This window comes from Chiloscyllium punctatum, chromosome 24, assembly GCF_047496795.1.
Source record: "Chiloscyllium punctatum isolate Juve2018m chromosome 24, sChiPun1.3, whole genome shotgun sequence".
NCBI classification, from domain to species: domain Eukaryota; kingdom Metazoa; phylum Chordata; class Chondrichthyes; order Orectolobiformes; family Hemiscylliidae; genus Chiloscyllium; species Chiloscyllium punctatum.
The window spans coordinates 70,563,366-70,585,294 of NC_092762.1; the positions used below are offsets into that span (position 1 = coordinate 70,563,366).

Here is a 21,929-nt window from a genome sequence, read left to right on the forward strand (position 1 = left end):
AAACCCACCATTTTCAAATTTTCTTTCAATTTTGAAGATGATACTGGACTCCAAATGTTACTTCTCTCTACACAGATGCTGCCTGAGTTTCTCCAGCATGTTTTGGTTTTATTTTCAGCATTTGCAGTATTTTACTTTTATGCAGAGGCAATTTTACTGTCCAACAATAATGAGATTAATGACCAGTTAATCTGTTTTTCTGAGGGTTGGTGATGCGAGAGGAACACTAGAAAAAGAATCTGAGAGAACTTTTTACTCTTCATTTAGCCCATATTTCACTCCTGTGATTCTGTGATTTAATATTGCCATGGAACCCTTCAGATTCATAAGAAACTTTGATTAATAGCTTACCTGATGGATGTTGTTAAGCAATCCAACAGCCACTTGAGCTCTGCTTCAAAACATCAGTCAATATTATCCACTAATGCCCTGAAGTGGAACTTGAAGCCATTAGTCTTTGAGGTGAGAGTGTAACCAACTGATGCTGTTAAGTAAGTTCTAGTCACTTTTGTAACAAATTGTTATGGCAATTCATTGATTCAAAACTGGTTGAACCAGTTACATCATCCAAAAGCAATCCACCCGGTTAATATTTATAACATGAAAAGGTGAAGTTCATGGATAATTATTTTAATTTATTGGAACAGCTGAGTTGCAACTGGTTTCATTTTCTAAGACCATTTCCTGGACTATGGATGTTGCTGCCTATTTATTGCCTTGAGGAGGCGGCGGTGAGTCACCTTCTTAAACTATTGCAGTCTATGTGATCCATATTGGATAGACCAAGCTGCTTCCATTGGAGTTTAACTACAGGGATATTGCACAATATTGGGATTTATCAATATGTAATTCTGTAATCTGACATTGAAATTGTAGAGTCGAAACGTGTGGCAAAAAGCACAGCAGGTCAGGCAGCATCCGAGGAGCAGGAGAGTCAATGTTTCAGGTAAAAGCTCTTCATCAGGAATGAAATTGTATAGTCCACTAAAGATACATTTGACTTTCATTGCACGATATGGTAGAGTTCTCAATGTACAAATAACATCAGAAACTTCAACGGAATTTTGAAATTGTTTTTCTGATCTTCAGTATCTGACTATAATGTGGTACGTAGATCTTATGCTTTTGTATGTAGGCTTTGTTTTTCCTATTTCTCCCCTCCATTCCTGAAAGCACTGAAATGGGCTGGGCTAGTTATACACAGACAGGTCATTTGGTACTGTACACAAGTGATTTTCTTAATGTATGAGCCTGGATAGTGAGTTTCAGTCAGACATTTGACACAAGTGGGTATCACAGTGAGGCTGGTTCACTCTTTTCCCCCTATCGAGTCAGGGAGTAGTTGTGGGTTTGAGGGGATGAGGATTCAGGTCAGAAGCAGAAACCTGGTAGTGTTTTCCTCCACCTCAAACCAAAAGATACCAGTTCAAACACTCCTGCCATTCTGGTTGTTGAGGGTAGCCCACTCAACAGAAACTGAGGAACCAAACTCGGGATCTTCCCCAGCAACCTTTACTTCCTGGTAAAATTACTTTTGAGGCAAGTCACTAAAATGTGTAGTAGGAATTTTTTAACAGTGAGATGTTGGGGAGAGTTTTTGTGATCTCACTTCTGAATTGGAAGGTCTGGATTCAAGTCCCACCTGCACTGGAGCTGTGTTATAACGGTCTGATTCAAAACATATTTTTGGAACTTGATTTTATTAATTTCCAGGATGTGCATTGCTTGCTGGATAGCATTTGTTGTCCATGTCTAATTGCCCAGGAGGGGGTAAGTTGAGAGTCAATTACATTCCCCTTGGTCTGGAGTCATATTTAGGCCAGACCAAGTATGGACTGCAGTTTTCTCCCCTACAGGACATTGCTGAACAAGATGGGTTACCCCCCCCCCCCCCCCAATAATTGCCGTCACCTTAATTTTAGATTTTTAAATTGCACTCAAATTCCACCATCCTCCATAACACAGGCATCCTTCAGCACACTGGGAAACGATTTCGGGAAATCCATTCTAGATGGAGAATAGTACAAGGGCTCAAAAGGGAGTGGGATTTCTTGGGGAGTTTTTCCAAGGAGGGTGCACGGCTTTGATGGGCCGAAAGTGCTCCCTGGGCGTTGACACGAGGATGTTTACTGTCCTGCACACAGCCAATGTACAAGAGCAATGCGGGCTCCCGAGTGGGTGTGGACCTCTGTCGATACCTGAATCAGCTAACGTTGAGGTGGAGTAATGTAGCGAAATGCAACATGTTTCAGTTTGGAAGCCAATGAGATGAGTAGACGGGTGTCACATGGCTGCTCAGAGCGGAGAGAACAAAGTAACGGAATGTGGTTACTGTCACCAGCTGCTCTCTCACTGTCTGTCTCTCTCTCTCTCTCTCTGCGCACGTTGAGAGTTCACTGTGGTTTCAGATGGAGTAAAACGAGCGGCCAGAAGGGCTGTGCTACCTCGGATCGTCCGGAGACAGCGGGAGGGCGGGCACTGATTATCTAGTTGTCTTCCAGTTCTTTTTTTAGAGAAAACTTTTTTTTTTGGGGAGGGGAAGAAGGGAGAGACCGCGCGCAATCGCTGGTGGCGAAGAAAATGTTTTCTCGCAAGAAAAGGGAATTGATGAAAACGCCTTCAATATCTAAGAAGAACAGAACAGGAAGTCCTGTGCCGCACAGCACATCTGTAAGTCGCAAGCATCCTCTCTCTCTCTCTGCTACAAAAGCATGTATTTAAATGATCTTCGGGGTGGTTGCAAAATATACAGCGTTTGCAGATTTAGCTGTCAAGGGGGAAGGCAGGTTCTGAGCGGAAAGTCATGAATTGATGACAGGCTTAACCCAGGTCCTGACCAACAGTAACGCGACTGAAATAGTTAAGACTCCACTGGTGTTCATTTAACCGCGTGTGAGAGAGACGAAGTGATCTTACTGAGATACCTGAACGTGTATCTGTAACATATGATTGTGACAAGCCTGAGACAAGGATGCTGAGCAAGCGAAGCACGGGGAAAAGTAGTTACAGTCCCTACACGATAACACTGAGGGGCAAGAAAACGAAATCAAAAACTGGCCTGGACGTGTTACCCAATCGCCCAAAGGTATGGCTTACGGTAGGTAGAAGAATGTTGGGGAGATAAGTTTATTTGTATTTACAGTAACATTGCTTCCTCAGCCCGCTCTGACAAGTCCGTCATAAATACTGACGTTAACTCTGTAACTTGGATTGAAGTCCTGCAGCATCCGATCCAAATGCGGAGCCGCTTTGACTTGGCAGTCAGTCACACTTCCCTACGGTTCTGCTCACGGTTACTACCATTACTGGGTTGCACCGGAGGTGACTCAAAACTTTGGTGCTGGCGTCCTTGTCTGTGGTGGCACTGCCTGAGAGTTAGGCACCGGCACAGATTTCCAGACAGTCCCATCAGATGATGCTTCAGACACCACCAGCAACCAATGGCACGTAGCATCTGGCATTGACCGACCACCGTAGCGTTTAATTGAATAGCACCGGGCAAGGGACTGTAGGTGCAGTCTGTTCATCAGGAGTATTTTGAAAATTTGGTTTTGGTGTTTAATCAGCATGCTGTCTAGATAGCGAGGGTTGCAAATACAAGGGTGTGGGTGTAGTATATCTAGCTTTATATTTTATATAGGCTTCTAAAGTGTAATTAAAATGAAATTTAGATATTTGAACGTTGTAATAATATGAACTTTTATGTTTTTAAAATGTCTCTCTTCGGGTAGTAAATGGGATCTGTAGGAGCCTCTGCTTATCATACACTGCATATTTATTTCTTTAAGCTGTTATGATATACTGTATAGTATTTATGAGAAGGGAAGGAAACCAAGCCAAGATATGGACTATGCCATCTCCCCATATACCCATGGTCTAAATATGTGTTAACAAAAGATATTAGAAATTTGACAAGAGAATTATCATTTGTATAAGCAGATTTATGTCTTGTTTTATTCTATTGAATTGAAAGAGTCCTCATTTTATCACTGCCTTTATTCCTGATGAAGGGCTTTTGCCCAAAACATTGATTTCACTGCTCCTTGGATGCTGCCTGAACTGCTAAGCTCTTCCAGCACCACTAATCCAGAATCCTCATTTTATCAAATAAGTCTAAAGGGGAATTCAGTGCTGTTCCAGGAACTCAGCAGTAAGGTGCCCTGCTAGTAGGAATTTGCTTAACTTTACATTCCTGTCTTGTTGGATTGTTGAAATCAGATTGTAGCTATATGTAAACCCACCTATTTGGGGAGTGGGTGGGGGAAGGTAGAAGGTAGTATCCCAGCCTCTGAGCAAGGTTTTCTAGGTTCAAGTTCCATCTGCTGCAGAGATGTATTATAACATCCCTGATCAAGTTGATTTAGGAAAAAGTATTTTCAGTCACATTATGACATGCCTCCAGGGTAAGTGGTGGCACTTGAACACAGATAATCTAGCCCCTAGGTAGGGACAGTACCACAGGGAATGAACACTGACCAGGAGGAAGTCAGACTGTAGATCAACTTTCACTTTTACATCTCTGGTCTAAGGGATGGTGACATTTAGATAGGATCATGTCTTATTTTTTAAGACCCATCACCCAATGAAATTGCTAAACAACTAGCAACTAACAAGCACTGCCCATCAGTGCAAATTTGACAAAACTAAGGTAGGCAAACAAGAGACAGACTAAATCAAAACAGTGTTGGTTAGGGAGATGTTAAACTCTAGCGCCTATAGTGCCCACCTAGGATTACATTTTCTAATAGTCCTGTTAATGAAAATGTTATTACACACCCCTGGAGAAGGTGGGACTTGTACCCAGGCTTCCTTACTCAGAGGTAGGGACACTACCACTGTGCCACAAGAGCTACTGTTCCTGTCAACCCCCTCAGCAACCCAGTCAATTAATCAATCATCCCCTGTAACCCACATAACTACCTGCTATATTGGGGGGGGTCTGGAAGGGATGCTCTTGAATGTGGATTGATAGGCCGATTGGCCTGCTTCCACATTGTAGAGATTCTAGAATATAAGAATATTAGTGTCTCATGGTGCTACTCCATACCATATTGGTTTAAAGTTGATGCTTGATGCCCAAAATACCACAGCACTAACATTTCAATATCCCACCCCCAATTATGATCAGAAGCAACTTGAATATCTCTGTTAATAGAATTTAAGATTGATGTTGAACGTCAAAGATACCAGACATTTTGTAGATACGTAGAAATGTAAAAGGTCAATGGATATTAAAAACCCCCCAAAGTAACACAAATAGCAAACACAATCCTCATGTAATCAAGAACTAGAGGGCATAGGTTTAGGGTGAGAGGGGAAAGATATAAAAGAGACCTAAGGGGCAACTTTTTCATTCAGAGGGTGGTATGTGTATGGAATGAGCTGCCAGAGGAAGTGACTCTATAAGAACTGGTGCACATGTTGGGACATTAAAGGTGTCTTTGAATCAATTTCCTTTATGTATATCAGTGAGAATTTTTTTACAAAGAGGGAAGATTAGTCATGGCTCGAGCTCTTGATCACCATTATGTGAATCCTGTTGGGAAGTGAATGAATGGTGATCACACAAGGTCAGGATCTTCCTCTCCCTTTCCCTTCCATCCCCTGTGATGTTACTGTTGCACTGCTCCTGGTAGGTAATACTTGTTGATTCTTTTAATTAGTAACATGGGTGATTTGATTGTGGTTTAAAATAAAAACTGTCCAGAGGTCTGGACAAGGTGGGTATGAAACAGAAGTGTATAAAAACATCTGAACAAGTTGATTGGAAAATATTGTCACCCCAACACAGCCTAAGAATAGGATTGGGCATTTCTGAAACCCTTCATCACCAAACAGACAACCAACAACCACTGTGTAGTTACTAGTTAGAGAAAACTGCTGCCATTTGTAGATCATGGAAAGAGCAGGAAAATGGGGGTGGCGGCAAAAAAGTATCTTAAAACCACAGTTGTTGCTGTCTTTCCCAGGTCTTTTTATATATATCTCAGAGTTCTTAGCTAGGCTTTTAGTGTACTGTGTGAGGGAATGAGAAACTACCATCTTAGTTTCACCTCCCTTGAATAGTTCATCTGTAACTAGGTGACATGAGCTCTTTTGTAGGCACCTTCCATATCAGTGACTGGCACCTTAAAGGCTGATAGCTACAGATGCATTGAACCACCACCTGCAAATTCTCCTCCGTGCCACACACCATCCTGACTTGCAAATATATCACTGTCCCTTCCCTGTCACTGGGCTAAAATTGTGGAACTCCCTCCCCAGCCGCATTGAGTGCACCTACCCGATCCCCCCACCCTGAACTGCCATGGTTCAAGAAAGTGGCTCACTATCATCTTCACACAGCAATTAAGAACAGGGCTTTCATCCTGAGAATAAACTAAACAAAAGTGCAGCCTGCAAAACAAGAAGCAGGCTCAGTGTTTGCCTTGCTGGGGTTCTATGCAAATGATCAGCTCGGGACCCCTACACTTGACTAGACAATAATTACCAAGAACCAGCAAGTGAAGCTAGAGCTCCTCAGGGCTCAGACTGGCTTGGGAACCCTGTGCAGCTTTTATACAAGCTTACTGTCTTCAGTACTGTTTCTCATTTCCTGTTAATCAAGAGAATCTTGCCATGTTAGAGAATTCCAACATGAACAGGACAAATACTGGATTAGTGGTGCTGGAAGAGCACAGCAGTTCAGGCAGCATCCAACGAACAGGACAAAGCTTCGTGCTGAAAATTCCTCTCCTCTGCAGTAGGACTTGGGTCAGTGGTACAGAGAGAAGGAAAATCTGTGGCAATAAAGAGTTGAAGAAGGAAAACAAATTCTAATGAAATGCTGAAGCAGCAAGGAAGGAGATGGGTAGAGAGGATAATGAAGACAAAAACAATAGAGAAGTTGGATAAGAGAGAAAATACTAGAGAAAGGAAGATGGAATAGAAAATTGGAGAGAAGGTTTGACACCAGGAATGGGGCTTGGGACTAGTGGCTACATAGTGAAGCTGGAAGCAACACTTTAGGAGTTTAGGAGGGAGAGTATCTTCAGGAATTGAGAGAGAAAAGATAATGAGAATGCCAGCATGTACTGGAAGGAGAGCATCAGAATGTGATTGACAAGAGATATTGGATTTGGATAGCGTAGAGTGCCTCCAGGAACTGAGCCAGTTGGGCAATTTGAATCTGGGGGAAGAAAAAGAGAACATTTGAGATAATCTGGATTGTCTTTTACATTGTAACTGTTACTTTGTTTTCAGTTTCAGTTGAAAGGCGACTAAATGTTTCAAATTAATCACACTACAATTTTAAAATCAAAATTCAGGAGTTAATTTGGAGGAAATCTAAAAACAAGTACTAAATGTATGATATACAAACAAGATACATATTAAATCCAGGACTAATGCACAATTTTGGTCATTTGGAATGGCAAGGATGTGAGCAAACACCTGTAGGTTGAGAACTGTCAATTTAATTGCAGTTTTCATGACATGGTTACAATGGGCATCACTCACCCACTTACACTGAAGGTATTATGTACTACTTGACATGCATAAGCAGGTTTTGGGATAGCGCCAAGAGAGAGTGAGAAAACACCCATAGAAGGCAACAGAAGGAGGGATATTCCTTAGGGATGAGCTCACTTCACCTTACATCTCTCCTATTCCATTTTGCTGAAGCAGTTGTTATTGCTCTACCTGGTCATGTATTCACCTCCCGTTCTGTCTATCAAGCACAGGGCTCCACCTGCAAGTTTTCCATGACCAATCACTCACTATCTCAGTGATTCTGGGTGAAATCCTCAGAGAATTTTCAGGATAAACATTAATAAAATGCTATAGCCTCAAACAAAATGTCCCAAAATAGCAGCCAGTGATTTCAAAACCCAGCTTTAAACTTCCAGCAGCAAATGAAAAGTCAAAGGTAATTTGCCTAGATGTAAGATGAGGAACTCTCAGCAATTATTATTTACTCGCAATCAGCTGGTCACTATTGACAAAAGGTCTCAGTTGAAGTGTTATACAGCAAATATCATGTAGCTTTGTTAATGAGGTCTAACAAACAACTTAATTGGCAGTCAGCTCCTTAATGATTCTCTGAGCTGCCATTCTTTAATGCATTTTGTTAAAAATGGACTGTAGTGTTTCAGGGAGTGTTTCGGCTGATGATATCATTGTGGAAATTCGTCAGCAACTGAAAGAGACACCAAAATTCCTCCCTTCAAACTTTGTGAGCACTTACCTCCTGGTTCCTCCTTCAGATGTGCATTGCTAATTTAGAACCTTCAATATGTGAGCCTTACTTCTTCATACTTTCATATCATGTTTATTTTTCCTCAAAAAGTGAAGGAACATTGGCTATTCCTCTAGCCTTAATTGCAGCACCAAAGTAGTAACTTGTCATTACCTTTTGCAGCTCATAAAAAGAACTGATCTTTTATTTGTTAATGTTTTAAGGATGTGTATTTTTTTTGGAGCTGTGGCAAGTTTTCGAGGTTGACATTTATGTAATGATTCCCAGCAGTATTTTTTGTGATCTCTGTTAAAATGTGCAATAAAGTTAAGTACAAAAAGGCAATGTTACTTCAAGATGCACTGAGACAGGAAGCTGAGATCTGTCATGCCTACAAGGTCTGATAAACCCACATCGCATCGAAGCATGGTTGACACATTTTATGAGTATGAGCTATTTGCCACTTCTCTGTTTCCTTATCAAGAGTTGACAAAGAAATTACATTGAAAGAGGAGTGAAATTTTCCAACAAAAATATATTCTTAGGAATTACTGTTGTAAGTGATTCATATTTTCACTCTTGCTGTGATATGAAACTTTATTCTCTTTAGATGTGAAATGGATTTAGGCCTTGCAAATAGAACCGTCCTCTGAAATAACAAATGCTGGGTCAGGCAGCATCCATGGAGTGTAAGCAAGCTGTCGTTTTGAGTCCAGATGACTCTGGAGAGTTAGCTTGCTCTCACTCTATGCTGCCTGACCCACTGTGATCTCCAGCATTTGTTGTTTTCAGTAGAGATTCCAGCACCTGCAATAATTTGCTCCAACATTCTCTGAAATAAATGCTTTCCATAAATAATCAGTAGTTTCTTTCTTCAAAAATCAGAAAATGTATTTAAATTCTGCTTAGCTTGAGATAGATAACAGTTTCCTGTACTGACAAAGCAAATAACTAAGTTAATCATGACAAACACAGAAAAGAGACATTTGGCTGATTTGTTTCGGTAGGTGTATTTGTGATTGACCCTCATGTTGTTGGATAAAGATCAGCAAACTTCTAATTCATGGATGTAAATTTGAATGACACATTAAAGTCTGATAAGTTCAGTGCTAAAGAAGCTAGGAAATTCACATAGACTGAATTGTCCAGGGGAGAAATAATGCCAGAAAAGCAAAAGGGAGAAAAGTTCATTCATGGGGCAAATGTTATCATCGTGTGCTTATATGAAACTTCTTTAAGCATCAATATTCAATGTATATCAGAATTATAAACCATTAATTTACATAACCATGGTATATACTTATGGACAGTAGGAAGACAATGAACACCCTTTGGTGAAATATGCATCCTATGCCAATATTTGAGGCAAACATGGCACTTGGTGCTGATGTAGTCGGGATGTGGGTAGGAAAATTCATTGTCATAGACGGGACAAAACATTGTGTTTCAGACAATAATGTCTAATGTCATGAAGATACCACTGGTATTTCCAGGAACCAAAAATTAGGCTGCCAAAACTCTTATGTCTCTGTTAATGTTCAAAAGTTATATATTAGAATATTTTTCTACACTTTTGAAAAAGGGAACAGTCGAGGAAACCGTCAGTAAGCCATTGCAACATTACAGCTGTGGAGATGTGAAAAACATGACCACAACTGCCAACCCACATGAGGATGAAAATTCAAAAAGACAGAGCCCACACGGTAATGAGAGAGTTTATGGTGAAATGTAACTGGGTCTAACATTAAATACATAATCTATCAGAAGTTGGAATCTACAACTCTCCAATGGTTCGGTGGCTAAAAGAACCATTTGCTGGGGTTCTGAGTCATATAGGCCAGGCAGCATCCAAGTTAGTCATTCACTGTTGTGTTAGCTGATCTTCATTAAGGGAATAATGAGGGGCAACAAATTAGCTTCAATGCTGACAGAATAGGGAGGGACAAAACACATAATGATTAGATACATTTGCTCGCTGGGGTTAATATGATATTGTAAGTTTGTGTTGCTTAATTTAATAACATCAATATGCAAGTTAAGTCATGTAACAATACTTAGCCCTTTTCACAACAATGTACTGTTGCAATTTCTCCAGCTGAGCTTCTGTAAAAATGTATGTCTTATTAATGATATTCAAAACAGGTTTTATTATGTTAGTGCAAACTCAGGAACATAACATTAAACAGCACCTGCACTGCCTGATGTTTTATATCCAATAGGATCTGCAGTGGCTCTGCCCTTAGCCTCTGTGGTTATCAGTTGCCAGTTTATCTTTCTATCAAGTAAAGATCCCAATTAAATTCAGTTGTTGTTTATATTTTGGAAAAAAAAGCCTGTGAGCTGGCTGCCTGTTGGTAAACTGTTTTGCTGAAACTGACAATGTAGTTTGGGCTGCCAACGTTTAACCTGTTATCTGATGGCACTTCCAACAAAGGTCCAATTTCTCTCCACTGCTTTTTTTTAAAAGATATATGCGTTTCACACACAATGTGGTGTTGTAACTTTAATATGCAATTCTGAAGCTACTGGTATGCAGGAGTAACTTTATTATTTTAATACTAAACCTCAGTGACCAAAATAATCACAAAGAAAATTTTAATTAAAAATAAACGGTTCTACATCTGTCTTCCCTTCTCCATGTTTTGTTTCCAATTTTTATTATTTAAGGGTAGGCCAATTCACCAGCCAAGCTGATTTCTACTATTACTGTATGACATTTAGTCTAGCCTAATCTTTATACACTAAAAATTTTTCTTTGAAAATAAATTTTAAATCCTTTTGGTATTTTCCTTCATCTTTGCTCTCAGCCTCCATTTTTGAAGGTGGATGTAAACATTTGAAAAATGTTGGCTAAGAAATGCATACAAATATCAATCAAAAATTCATAATCCATCCATAAAGCACATGGAAACAGATGGCAATGCCCATTACCTAGGCATGGTCAGATGAATAAGCTAGTCTTTAAAAAAAAATTAAATACTGCGTATGTGCATATAAACCAAGAAAGCTGCGTCACTACTTTGGCTTTAGAATAGGAATTAGGGGCATCTCTGATCAGAATTAGTTGTGTTCTGTTCCTTGTTGGTTTCGCTCTTAGTTGACATTATTTTTCCCCAATCGCTAAAGAGAGATTAGATTACATTACAGTGTGGAAACAGGCCCTTCGGCCCAACAAGTCCACATCGACCCACCAAAGCGCAACCCACCCATACTCCTTACCTAACACTACGGGCAATTTAGCATGGCCAATTCACCTGGCCTGCACATCTTTGGACTGTGGTAGGAAACTGGAGCACCCGGAGGAAACCCACGCAGACATGAGGAGAACGTGCAAACTCCACACAGTCAGTCGCCTGAGGCGGGAATTGAACCCAGGTCTCTGGCGCCGTGAGGCAGCAATGCTAACCACTGTGCCACTGTGCCGCCGTATGACGTTTGATTCTTGTTTTTTCAGTAGATTTAGGTATGATCCTGAGTATTGTCAGAAGAAAGAGAAATTGGTTTTGTTTTTCCTCAGAATAATAAAAATGCGGAATGTTTAGCACCAATTAAAATATTTAATGTCAAGTTCCTGAGAACGAGTTGGATAAGTATTTTCCCGGGACAGGATTGGGGACTACAGGAAAAATGCAGATCGAGATAATTGATTGAAAGTGGTGGCTTCTGAAGCACTAAGCATTCATGCGATCCCTGCCAGAAGGTTAGCTGCATGTCTGGAATTTTGTTTGACTTAGCCCCAGAAGGGGAGAATACCAGTACGATATTTCACCTGGAGCTCAACTGAACTGCATCAAGTCTGTGATAGAACAATTTGTACATGGTCTTTGAGTATGGCAGAAAACTGTGAAAATGAAATGGCATGATCTTAAAGTGCCTGTTGCCAAACTAATCATGGTGATGGACTGTCATGATATGTGGAAGAAATGAGCTTGACAACTCGACGATTTTAATCCACCCGTTATGTTTTATAGATATTAGAGTTATGAACTGATTTGTGTACATTGGTTGACATTGTATTTCAGGGTTAAGAAAGAGTTGAAAGGAAAAACATATTATGTAATAATCAGATTTAAGAATATGCTTTATTGTAGATATTTCTAAGTCTATTGTTAGTTCAGTTATTTCCAATAATTTCACCAGAAAGAGGGAATTCTTATGAAGTCTATATGATTTACAAGACTACTTCTATTCATGGTTCTGGCTCCCAGCACTGTGGAAGCTGTGTTGCTTATAATATGAATTAGAAGCAAGCAACATTAATATGAGGGCTACTGAGCCTGAGCGACCATAGCCAATATAAATGGTAGATGGCACCATTATAGGAGTCATTGGCATTCTGAGACTTTATCATGTCTCCACACAGCATGGAGATGGAATACATCTTCAATTGTTGAGCTGCCGGAAACATGGGAACCATAATTGTGCATTTGTTTAAGTCAATAAATTACATGTTTAAACAGTGAATGCTTAGTGTTTTGCCATAAGGTGAGCAGGGATGTAGCGATGGAAGTCGCACACAAAGGAAGTGTGGATGGAAAACTGTAGCAACGAGCTTTCCAAATCAAGAGAGGAATTCAGAATGGGAAGTGTGGGTTTACATCAAATCACTCCTGCAAACCAATCTCATTAATACTTAATGATCTCCAGTCTTTCAGTTATCATTGTTTGTAATCTTTTCCTATTCCATTTTTAGGAGCTGCCTCGTAAAGATGCTGTTGAGATACCTGCCTTGCAGACTGGCAGCTTGTCTGAATTATCTGCTGGGAATGTTTCCATGACAAAGCTGAGTAGCAGCCCGAGTGCTGTCAATACTCTCAAAAGGCCAACCACCCTGAGCAGACACTCCAGCGCTGCTGGTTTCTCAGTAGCAACCTCTGGAACATGGGGATACAGTAAAGGGTATAAAGCCTCTCCTGCATCCAGTACCAATTCAGAAGGCTATGAGGGACCTGAAGTGGAAGAGATCACACAGTTGCTATTTGATGTGGCAAGGTTTGCTGAATCAGTGGAGAAGCTGAAGGATATTGTGTTGGAAGGTAAGTGGAGATTTTTCAGAAATTGTAATAATGACATGTAATGTTAGTGAATGGAAGCTGAAGATAAGCCAACATTCTAGCACAGAAGAGCACTTTCAACAACTTAATAAAATGTGGAATTTTAAACAAGAAAAATGTCAGTGCTCAGCATCTGGGGATGAAGTAAACAAATTGCCAATTTGCTGGACTCAGTCCATGATCTTTATGAAGGCATTGCGAGTAATATTGATTCTGGGAGATAATGTAAATCAGCAATATCTGTACAATCACTTGTTAAACACGTTTCACTGTTTAAGTTTCCATTGAAACCAGCCTTGGATTTCACAAGATTACTCTGATACTCTGTTTCATCAACCAAACGTCTAGAATGCATTCTACTTAGTGCATAATCATTAACTGGTGTGAAGTAGTCATATTGAATAATACTAACATGCTTTATGTTTATAATATGTAGATTTTGATGTGATTGAATGAGTACTTCTCTCCACACCCAATGGTGTTGCAGGGCTATCTAAAAACTGATTTAAAAAGAAAGTCACAATTATGCATTTTCATCTTGTTTACATTATCTATCATTTTCAATTTCTTTCCCATTTTGTTTCCTCTTTTGCCATTTGTGCCTCCTGCATTCATACAAATGCCATCCAACTACTCTGTTTGGCCACTTGTAGCATTGGGATTGAAGATAAAAACATAATTCATGAAGTAATTTGATTAGAAAAAAAATGCAAACCCGTAGTACTGAAGGGAATCATGATGCAAAAATGGGATTTAGTTTTGGAAGGTTTTGAAACCTAATAAATTCAGAATCTCACTGCACTTGAATGAAGATACTGGGGGGGTGGGGTGGGGGGCAGCATTGGTGACCAGAGAGGGTGGGGAACATAGTTTCCTTACCCTGAATCAGGCTTCAATTTGCTTCTATCCTTGACTGACCATCTTGGCAAGAGATCAAGGAGGAAAATCAATCAGGTCTTATTCCAGTTGAAATCTCCTAATGTAATTTCCATAATATTTAGCTGAAATGTATTCTGGAGTTATGGTAACATTTTGAAATTTGAAAATGAAATGCAGTGGGCTGCATTTAAAATGAAGAGCACAGCAGTTCAGGCAGCATCCGAGGAGCAGCAAAATCGACGTTTCGGGCAAAAGCCCTTTATTCCTGATGAAGGGCTTTTGCCCGAAAAGTCGATTTTTGTTGCTCCTCGGATGCTACCTGAACTGCTGTGCTCTTCCAGCACCACTAATCCAGAATCTGGTTTCCAGCTTCTACAGTCATTGTTTTTATCTGCATTTAAAATGAAGGCTACAATAGGTCGAGAGTAGTGATACCTTGAGACCAATGCCCCAGGAGGATTTACTAAATCTCAAAACTGAATGTAATGAAATCACTTTCAAATGCTTCTTTATTTCTGCATTGACGTCACTCCCAAACTTCTGCTCATTACTCATTTACTTACTCGAGTAGAAGTTGTGGTTAATTTAAATCTCTCCCTTCTCCAAACATTCTTAGATGGACAAGCTAGTCAATCTAGTTGCTGCTATAAGACCATAAGAAGTAGGAGCAAGAGTAGGCCATTCAGTTTATTTATCTATTTTACTGTTCCATGATATCATGGCTGATCTGAATATCCTCAACTCTACTTTCCTGTTTTTCCCTGTAACCTTTTGATTCCCTGACTGATTAAAAATGTGTCGACCTTTGCCTTGGATATACTTAATGACCCAACCTTTACAGCCTTCTGTGTTAATGAACTCCACAGATTCACAACTGTCTGAGAAAAGACATTTCTCCTCACCTCAAACTTGAGGTAGGAAGTACTTACTCTATGGTTCTAGACTTCCCCACAAGGAGAAACAACCTCTCTGCATCTAACCTGTGAAGCCCTCCAAACCCTATACATATCAATAAGGTCACCTTTCATTCTTCTGCACTCCTATATTTTTATAATGAGCACAAGCCAAAACCCGCCCTCATAAAACAGTCCCACCACAACCCAGAATAAGTCCAGTGAACCTTCTCTGGACTGCCTCGAATTCCAGTAGATCTTTCTTTAGATAATGTGCTGTTTTGTCATAAAGCAACTGTCGATCTTGTACTTAATGCTGAGACAGCATGCTCTTTTGTAATGCCATTTCAACTCATTGACTCAGTGCTGACACAAAGTAACAGAATCCGTTTGTCATAGGTTAATAGTTCTCAATTAATTGTGGTATATGGTAGACACTGGCATAATGCAGTGCCTCTGAGTACAAAGCCTGCTGGGTATAACTGAAATGTTCCGTATAGTTTCCCCATTCATGCAGATTTTGTAAATTCAGTGAAATGTTGACATAAGGCCCAGAAAAAGTTAACATTTGCTTGTTTCTCTACTTCATTTCCTACAAATTGTATTAGAGCATGGTGCTAGGTATATATATATTAAATTCTACTTAAGAAACATATGAAATAGACATTTGTGTGCATTCAGAAAATGAATTGTGCAATTTTACCATCAAGCATACAGTACTATAGGTTTTGCTAATAGATGCACAGTACTATAGCAGAGAGATTATATTGAATTTGTATAAGACAACAGTTAAACCTCAGCTGGAGTGTTGTATCTAGTTTTAAGCTCTGTATTTTAGGAAGAATGTGAAGGCATTGGAGAGAGTGCAGAAAAGATTTAATGAGAATGGAATGAGGAACTTTGAGTGGTGAAGATTTTTGGCAGAAGTTAGAACTCTTTTTTTACTTGGAGATAAAGAAGGCTGAGAGGAAATTTGATAAAGGTATTCAAAATCATGTGGGGTCTGGGTAGAATTGATAGGGAGAAGCTGAGTCTTCCCCATGAAAGGGTCAAGAACAAAAGGGCACAGACTTAGATTAATTGGGGAGGATGAGGGAAAGATGGCTGACCAGGGAAGTCAGAAACAGCACAATAGCAAAAGAAAAAACAATGTGGTGAAGATTAGTGGGAAGCCAGAGGACTGGCAAGCCTTTTAAAAAGTAGTAGAGGATAACTAAAAGCGATAGGGGGGGACAAAGATAAAATGTGAGAGTAAACGAGCTAGCAATCTAAAAGAAGATCCCAAGATTTCTTTTAGCTATATAAAAGATAAGACAGGGGCAAGAAAGAACATTGGGCCATTGGAAAATGAGGCTGGAGACGTAGTAGTGGAGAACAAAGGAATGGTGAAGGAACTGAGTAGGTACTTTGCACCAGTTACATGGTGGAAAATCCCAATACTGTACCAGAATTACAAGAGAGTCAGGGAGCAGAGATGAGTCTAAGTGCCGTCATTAAAGACAAAATGCTGGTCAAACTAAAAATGTCTGAAGGTGGATAAATCAACTGACCTGGGATGGCTTACACCTGAAGGTTCTGAAGGAGATTATGTGGTGATCTTTCAGGAATCATTGGTATCACAGAGGGCCCCAGAGAACTGGAAAATGGTTAATGTAATGCTCCTGTTTAAGACGCAGGGAGACAGAGACTGGAAACTATAGGCTGGTTATCCTGACCTCAGTTGTTGGTAAGATTTTAGAGTCTTTAGTCAGAGATCATAGAAGTCCGACAGTGTGGAAACAGGCCATTTGGCCCAACAAGTCCACACCAACTCTCCGAAGAGTAACTCACCCAAATTCATTCCCCTATTGTATTTATATTTCTCCTGACTAATGTTCCTAACCTACACATCCCTGAACATTATGGTCAATTTAGCATGGCCAATTGATCTAACCTGCACATCTTTGGATTGTGGGAGGAGGCCGGAGCACACGGAGGAAACCGATGCAGACATGAGGAGAATGTGCAAATTCCATGCAGACAGTCGCCGCAGGATGGTATCGAACCTGGGTCCCTGGTGCTGTGAGGCAGCAGTGCTAACCACTGAGCCACCGTGCTGCCCTCATTTAAGGATGAGGTTGCAGAGTACTTGGAAATGCATAGTAAAATAGGACTGAGTCAGCACAGCTTTGTCAAGAGGAGGTCTGACAAATCTGTTAGAATTGTTTGAGGAGGTAACGGGCAAGTTAGACAAAGGAGAGCCAGTGGCATGATCTATTTGGGTTTCCAGAAGGCCTTTGACAAGGTGCCACACAGGAGGCTGCTAAATAAGACAAGGGCCCATGCTGTTAGGTGCAAGACCCTGTGTTTGATTTTTCCTTTTGTGCCAAAGAGTGTTTATGGGGATTGTCGGCAGTATTGGGAACAGCATCATTACGTTGGGATGACCTATTGTGTTTTCGGATGGGTTAAGCTATTCTGCATTCTGTTCTTTTTTGTTTGTTTCATTCAGTAATCTTGTTAATAAATTCTGTTTTATTGAAAACAAAGTGATTTGTCAGGTGGCATTTTTCCTGGAATATCCTGTTTAAAACAACTCGCAAAGTTAGGTAGTTTTGAGTAAGTGGGAAGGCTGCAGGAGGACTTGGACAAGCAGGAGGCTGGAAGAACACAGCAAGCCAGGCAGCATCAGGAAGTGGAGAAGTCAACGTTTCAGATTCTTCCGATTCAATAAACAATAGACAATAGGTGCAGGAGTAGGCCATTCTGCTCTTCGAGCCAGCACCACCATTCATTATGATCATGGATGATCATCCTCAATCAGTATCCTGTTCCTGCCTTATCTCCATAACCCTTGAGTCCACTATCCTTAAGAGCTCTATCCAACTCTTTCTTGAAAGTATCCAGAGACTTGGCCTCCACAGCCCTCTGAGACAGAGCATTCCACACACTCACCACTCTCTGGGTGAAGAAGTTTCTCCTCAACTCTGTTCTAAATGGCAATGCCCCTTATTTTTAAACTGTGTCCTCCGGTTCGGGACTCACCCATCAGCAGAAACATGCTTCCTGCCTCCAGAGTGTCCAATCCTTTAATAATCTTATACGTCTCAATCAGATCCCCTCTTACTGTACTATGCTGCAATTCTGTTCCTGTATGTTTTGGTCTTTTGGTTTAAATAAAACAGAAGCAGCATGAGGAAAAGCTTTCTCAGGCAGCGAGTGGTTAAGTTTCGGAATGCACTGGCTGAGACTCCACTGGAGGCAGGTTCAGTTGAAAGGTTCAAAAGAGCATTCAGCCTCAGCTGAAAAGGGAGAATGTTACAGCGAGAGGGTGGAAGAATTGCACGATTAATTTATTCTTCAGAGAGATGCTGTAGACACAAGTAACCAAATGGCCACCTTCTGCAAAGTAACAATTCTGTGATTCTGAGAATGTTTAGATTTCTAACTGCTTTTAACTTTCAGGGCATTCAGGTAACCAGGTCTTTAATTATCATTTCATTAAGCATAAGTTATGTTACTAATATACTGAAATTAATATCCTGTTTCAGGTCATTAATTAAATAGTTGCAGACTTCAAACAAGTCCAGGCTGATACTTTAGTTGTTTCTGTCTGTAGCTAGGCGAAGACAAATATATTAGGATTTATAGCATGTAGTTAATTTCAACAAGAATCATCACTACTTCCATTTGATTATAAGAATAATTAATACTCTATGTTGCAGAGTAATTTTCTGCTTTAAATTTGATGGCATGATTTATAGGAGCTAATAATGAAAAATAATCCACGACATAATTAGAATCTATATAGATTTTGACTCATTAATTTAGTATTTGAGAGTCTGTCCAACTGAATTCTGATAAATGTATGCTTCCAAAATTTCTGGCAAAAAGGTACAAAATCTCTGGAATTGAGTGCAATGCAGAAGTGGTAGAATAATGTGACTTTGTCTCAGCATTTTGATTTTTGACAGTGCTCTCATATTGTCGCCCACTGTGGCAGTACTCAAGTCAGCAGCTGGTCACTTGGACCTATCTCTTGGCTTGAGTTAGAAGATTCTTTCTTTTTGCAAGTCTTTGAATATTCATACATTACCCATCCCCGGGAGAGAAACTGCTTTCATTTTCTGGGAGACTGGAAGGTCTGAGTCCGAACTGCTTGCTCTCCCCCAGATCTGTGTCAGGGTGTTACTTTAAAACAATCCAAATGCTGTTGCTGGGCATTTTAAAAAATTATAATATTTTTCAAAAGAGACCTAGTGTCGCCGCTGTACTAGTATCAAATTCAGTTTCGGCAAAAGAATACCACACTGTTCCATTTTTGCTTCAAGTTATAAAAACCTAACTGTAATCCAGATTTCAATTTCCAGTTTAAGTAAAGAATACTGAGTTCTTGTAAACTTTGTTCCTGAACTTCCCAGGGTCACATTAAGCAAAATGGCTGTGGTCAATATTCTTTATAATTTAGCATGAGGCTAGTGTCACTAAAAGGGCCCTTGAAGGTGTGTGGAGTGAATTCCAATAATTGAAATGATCCACCACTTCACTGCAATTTGGAATCCTGTCCAGAGACTAAAACCAGAGTAGGCAAGGATCCTTGTTTGTTACTCTTGTGCCAGCTGACTGACCCATCCCAACCAGCCTCCGGCACATTATATGCAAACAAAATAGTCTTTCAGAGCTTCAATCAGTGGAACTAAATATTAGGTTTGTTGAGAAACTTAAATTGACCGGTCTTTCACATCTTCCAAACTGCCCCTTCCTTGCAGTGGAATGGGTATGTAATATTGCAACAGTAAAGAACAATAGATGAGGTAAATACTCCTTGAATGTTGCTGCAACCTTTTGGTGTTATGGGTCTTGTCTACCAGCAGAAAAGCTAGTGAGAGGCTTATGCTGTATCTTCTGAGAAAGGCTTTTCAGAACGTTTTATGCAATCGGGCAATTTCGAGGACACTGGCAATCCTTATCTGGAATTGGGTCCCTTGGGACATTAACATCCATTCCCTCCACCAGTAACACTCGAGCAGCAGAGAGTACCATCAACAAGATGCACTGCAGAAGTTCACCAAGGCTTTTTAAACAGCATCTTCCAAACCCATCACCATTACCAACTAGAAAGACAGATACATGAGAACAACATCATCAGAAGTTCCCTCCAAGCCACACACTACCCTAACCTGGAAATATATCAACGTGCTTTCAATATTGTATGGTGATAATTCTGTAACTCCCTCTGTAACTAAGAAGACAACTCACCAGCACCTTCTCAGGGGAAAGTAGGGAAGGACATAGCCAGCGATGCCCACACTTCATGAATGATCTGTTTTAAAAAACACCATCACTGCACCTAATGAAATGCTCTTCCCACCTCCTACCTCCTCACCTCCTCAGCACCACAAGATTCTGTCCAAGTTATCTAACCATTAGAGAAATTAATTGATTTCTCACCAACATTGTCAAAGGAGTAGTCTTAAAGTTGGAAAGAGCTGAAACTGAATGGTGCTGTGGTCAGACCTTGCCTTGTGTAGGATATCTAGTTTTGATCAATAGTTGATATTCAAACTCTGGAACCATGAAATTAAATCCTGGTGGAGTAGGACTGCGGTCTGAGAAAATATTGTGGAAACCTTTAATATCGAAACAGAGTTTAGAGACGATTTTCTATAAGATAGTGAACAGTAAAGCAAAAAGTAACTTCAAAGTAAAGCGAGAATAGGATAAAAATTAACTGGTTCAAACAGTCATAATGCCAGTATCATCATCTTTATAGAAAGATGAATTGCAAATTGATGAAAAGCAAGTATCTCATTCTTTTTGTGTTGCTTGAAATGTGGACCAAGACACTGGGAAAATTCCTTGGCTTTTTGACCTAATTCCATAGACACTAAAATGATTGATGTGCCCTAAAGAGGGATTCCGTTAAACACCTCAATTTAAGAGAAATAACCTAGCAATGCAGCTCTTATGCAATACTCCAGTGGAATGTTGGTCCAGACCATATATCCACTTCATGGAGTGAGGGTTGAAACCATGGCCTTGCATTTCCAAGGTGAGCCAAGCTGCCCAAAATTAAAAAGCAACTTTTTAAAAAGTTCTTTAAACCTTTTTATTTAAACCTTCATTCACTCACCTCATTTGAACATTCATGATGGAGAACAATGAACAGGAAAGTTGTGCAGATTAGATGGATTAGCCATGGTAAGTGTGGGAGTATGGGGCTAGAGAGGCAGGGGGCAGGGGAATGCTCTTCAGATGATCGGTACAGAATTGATGGGCCAAATAGCCTCTTTCTGCACTGTAGGGATTCTGTGGTTCTATGAAAGTGTTATCCATTGATCAAAAGTGTCTCAGTGAGATACAGTAGTGCTGGGAGAATCAAATAAAAGCAAAGCACTACAGATGTTGATCTGAATTTAAAAAGTGCTGGAGAAACTCAACAGATGTGGCAGCATGGAGTGAGAACTGGAGTTAACATTTTGAGGCAAAATATGACTCTACTTTGTTCCTTCAGTTCCATGGGGGGGCACACACATGCAGACGCATACACACACACACACACACACCTGCATTAGCATCCAACATACCAACCTCTAAGAATCCTCATAGCACACTTTCAATGCAATTCACACTACAGTGCACAATAGGAACTGTCATTGCTGCAGCAAGGCCACTGTGCCCTCATGGGGACACACCCAGCTCATGGCCTACTCCACCGGGCTCTTCATTTCAGAATCATGGCACTCACTCACTCTCAGCCTTCCTGGAAACTCATGGCATCCCTGATTGCATTGCCTTTTTGTACTTTGCCCCATTAGCCAAAGATACCAGGCTCCTATTACTCTTGAAACAAACACAAAAAATGCTGGAGAAACACATCAGGTCTGGCAGTATTTTTGAAGAGAAACA

At 40.3% G+C, this 21,929-nt stretch overlaps 1 protein-coding gene across 3 annotated transcripts in view; it reads left to right on the forward strand.

Annotated features, from left to right (window-relative positions):
* Positions 1-2,345: 2,345 nt before the first annotated feature.
* LOC140494681 (rho GTPase-activating protein 45-like) overlaps positions 2,346-21,929 on the forward strand; it is a 174,865-nt gene continuing 155,281 nt past the window's right edge. Inside the window, exons 1-2 of one of the 3 annotated variants that reach the window (XM_072594149.1) lie at positions 2,346-2,670; positions 12,909-13,251. In XM_072594149.1, coding sequence (XP_072450250.1) covers positions 2,581-2,670; positions 12,909-13,251 — 433 coding nt within the window. In that variant the 5' untranslated portion in view covers positions 2,346-2,580. Of the gene's footprint in view, positions 2,671-2,748; positions 3,098-12,908; positions 13,252-21,929 lie in introns of those variants that run through there. The other 2 variants (XM_072594147.1, XM_072594148.1) reach the window with 2 other exon arrangements.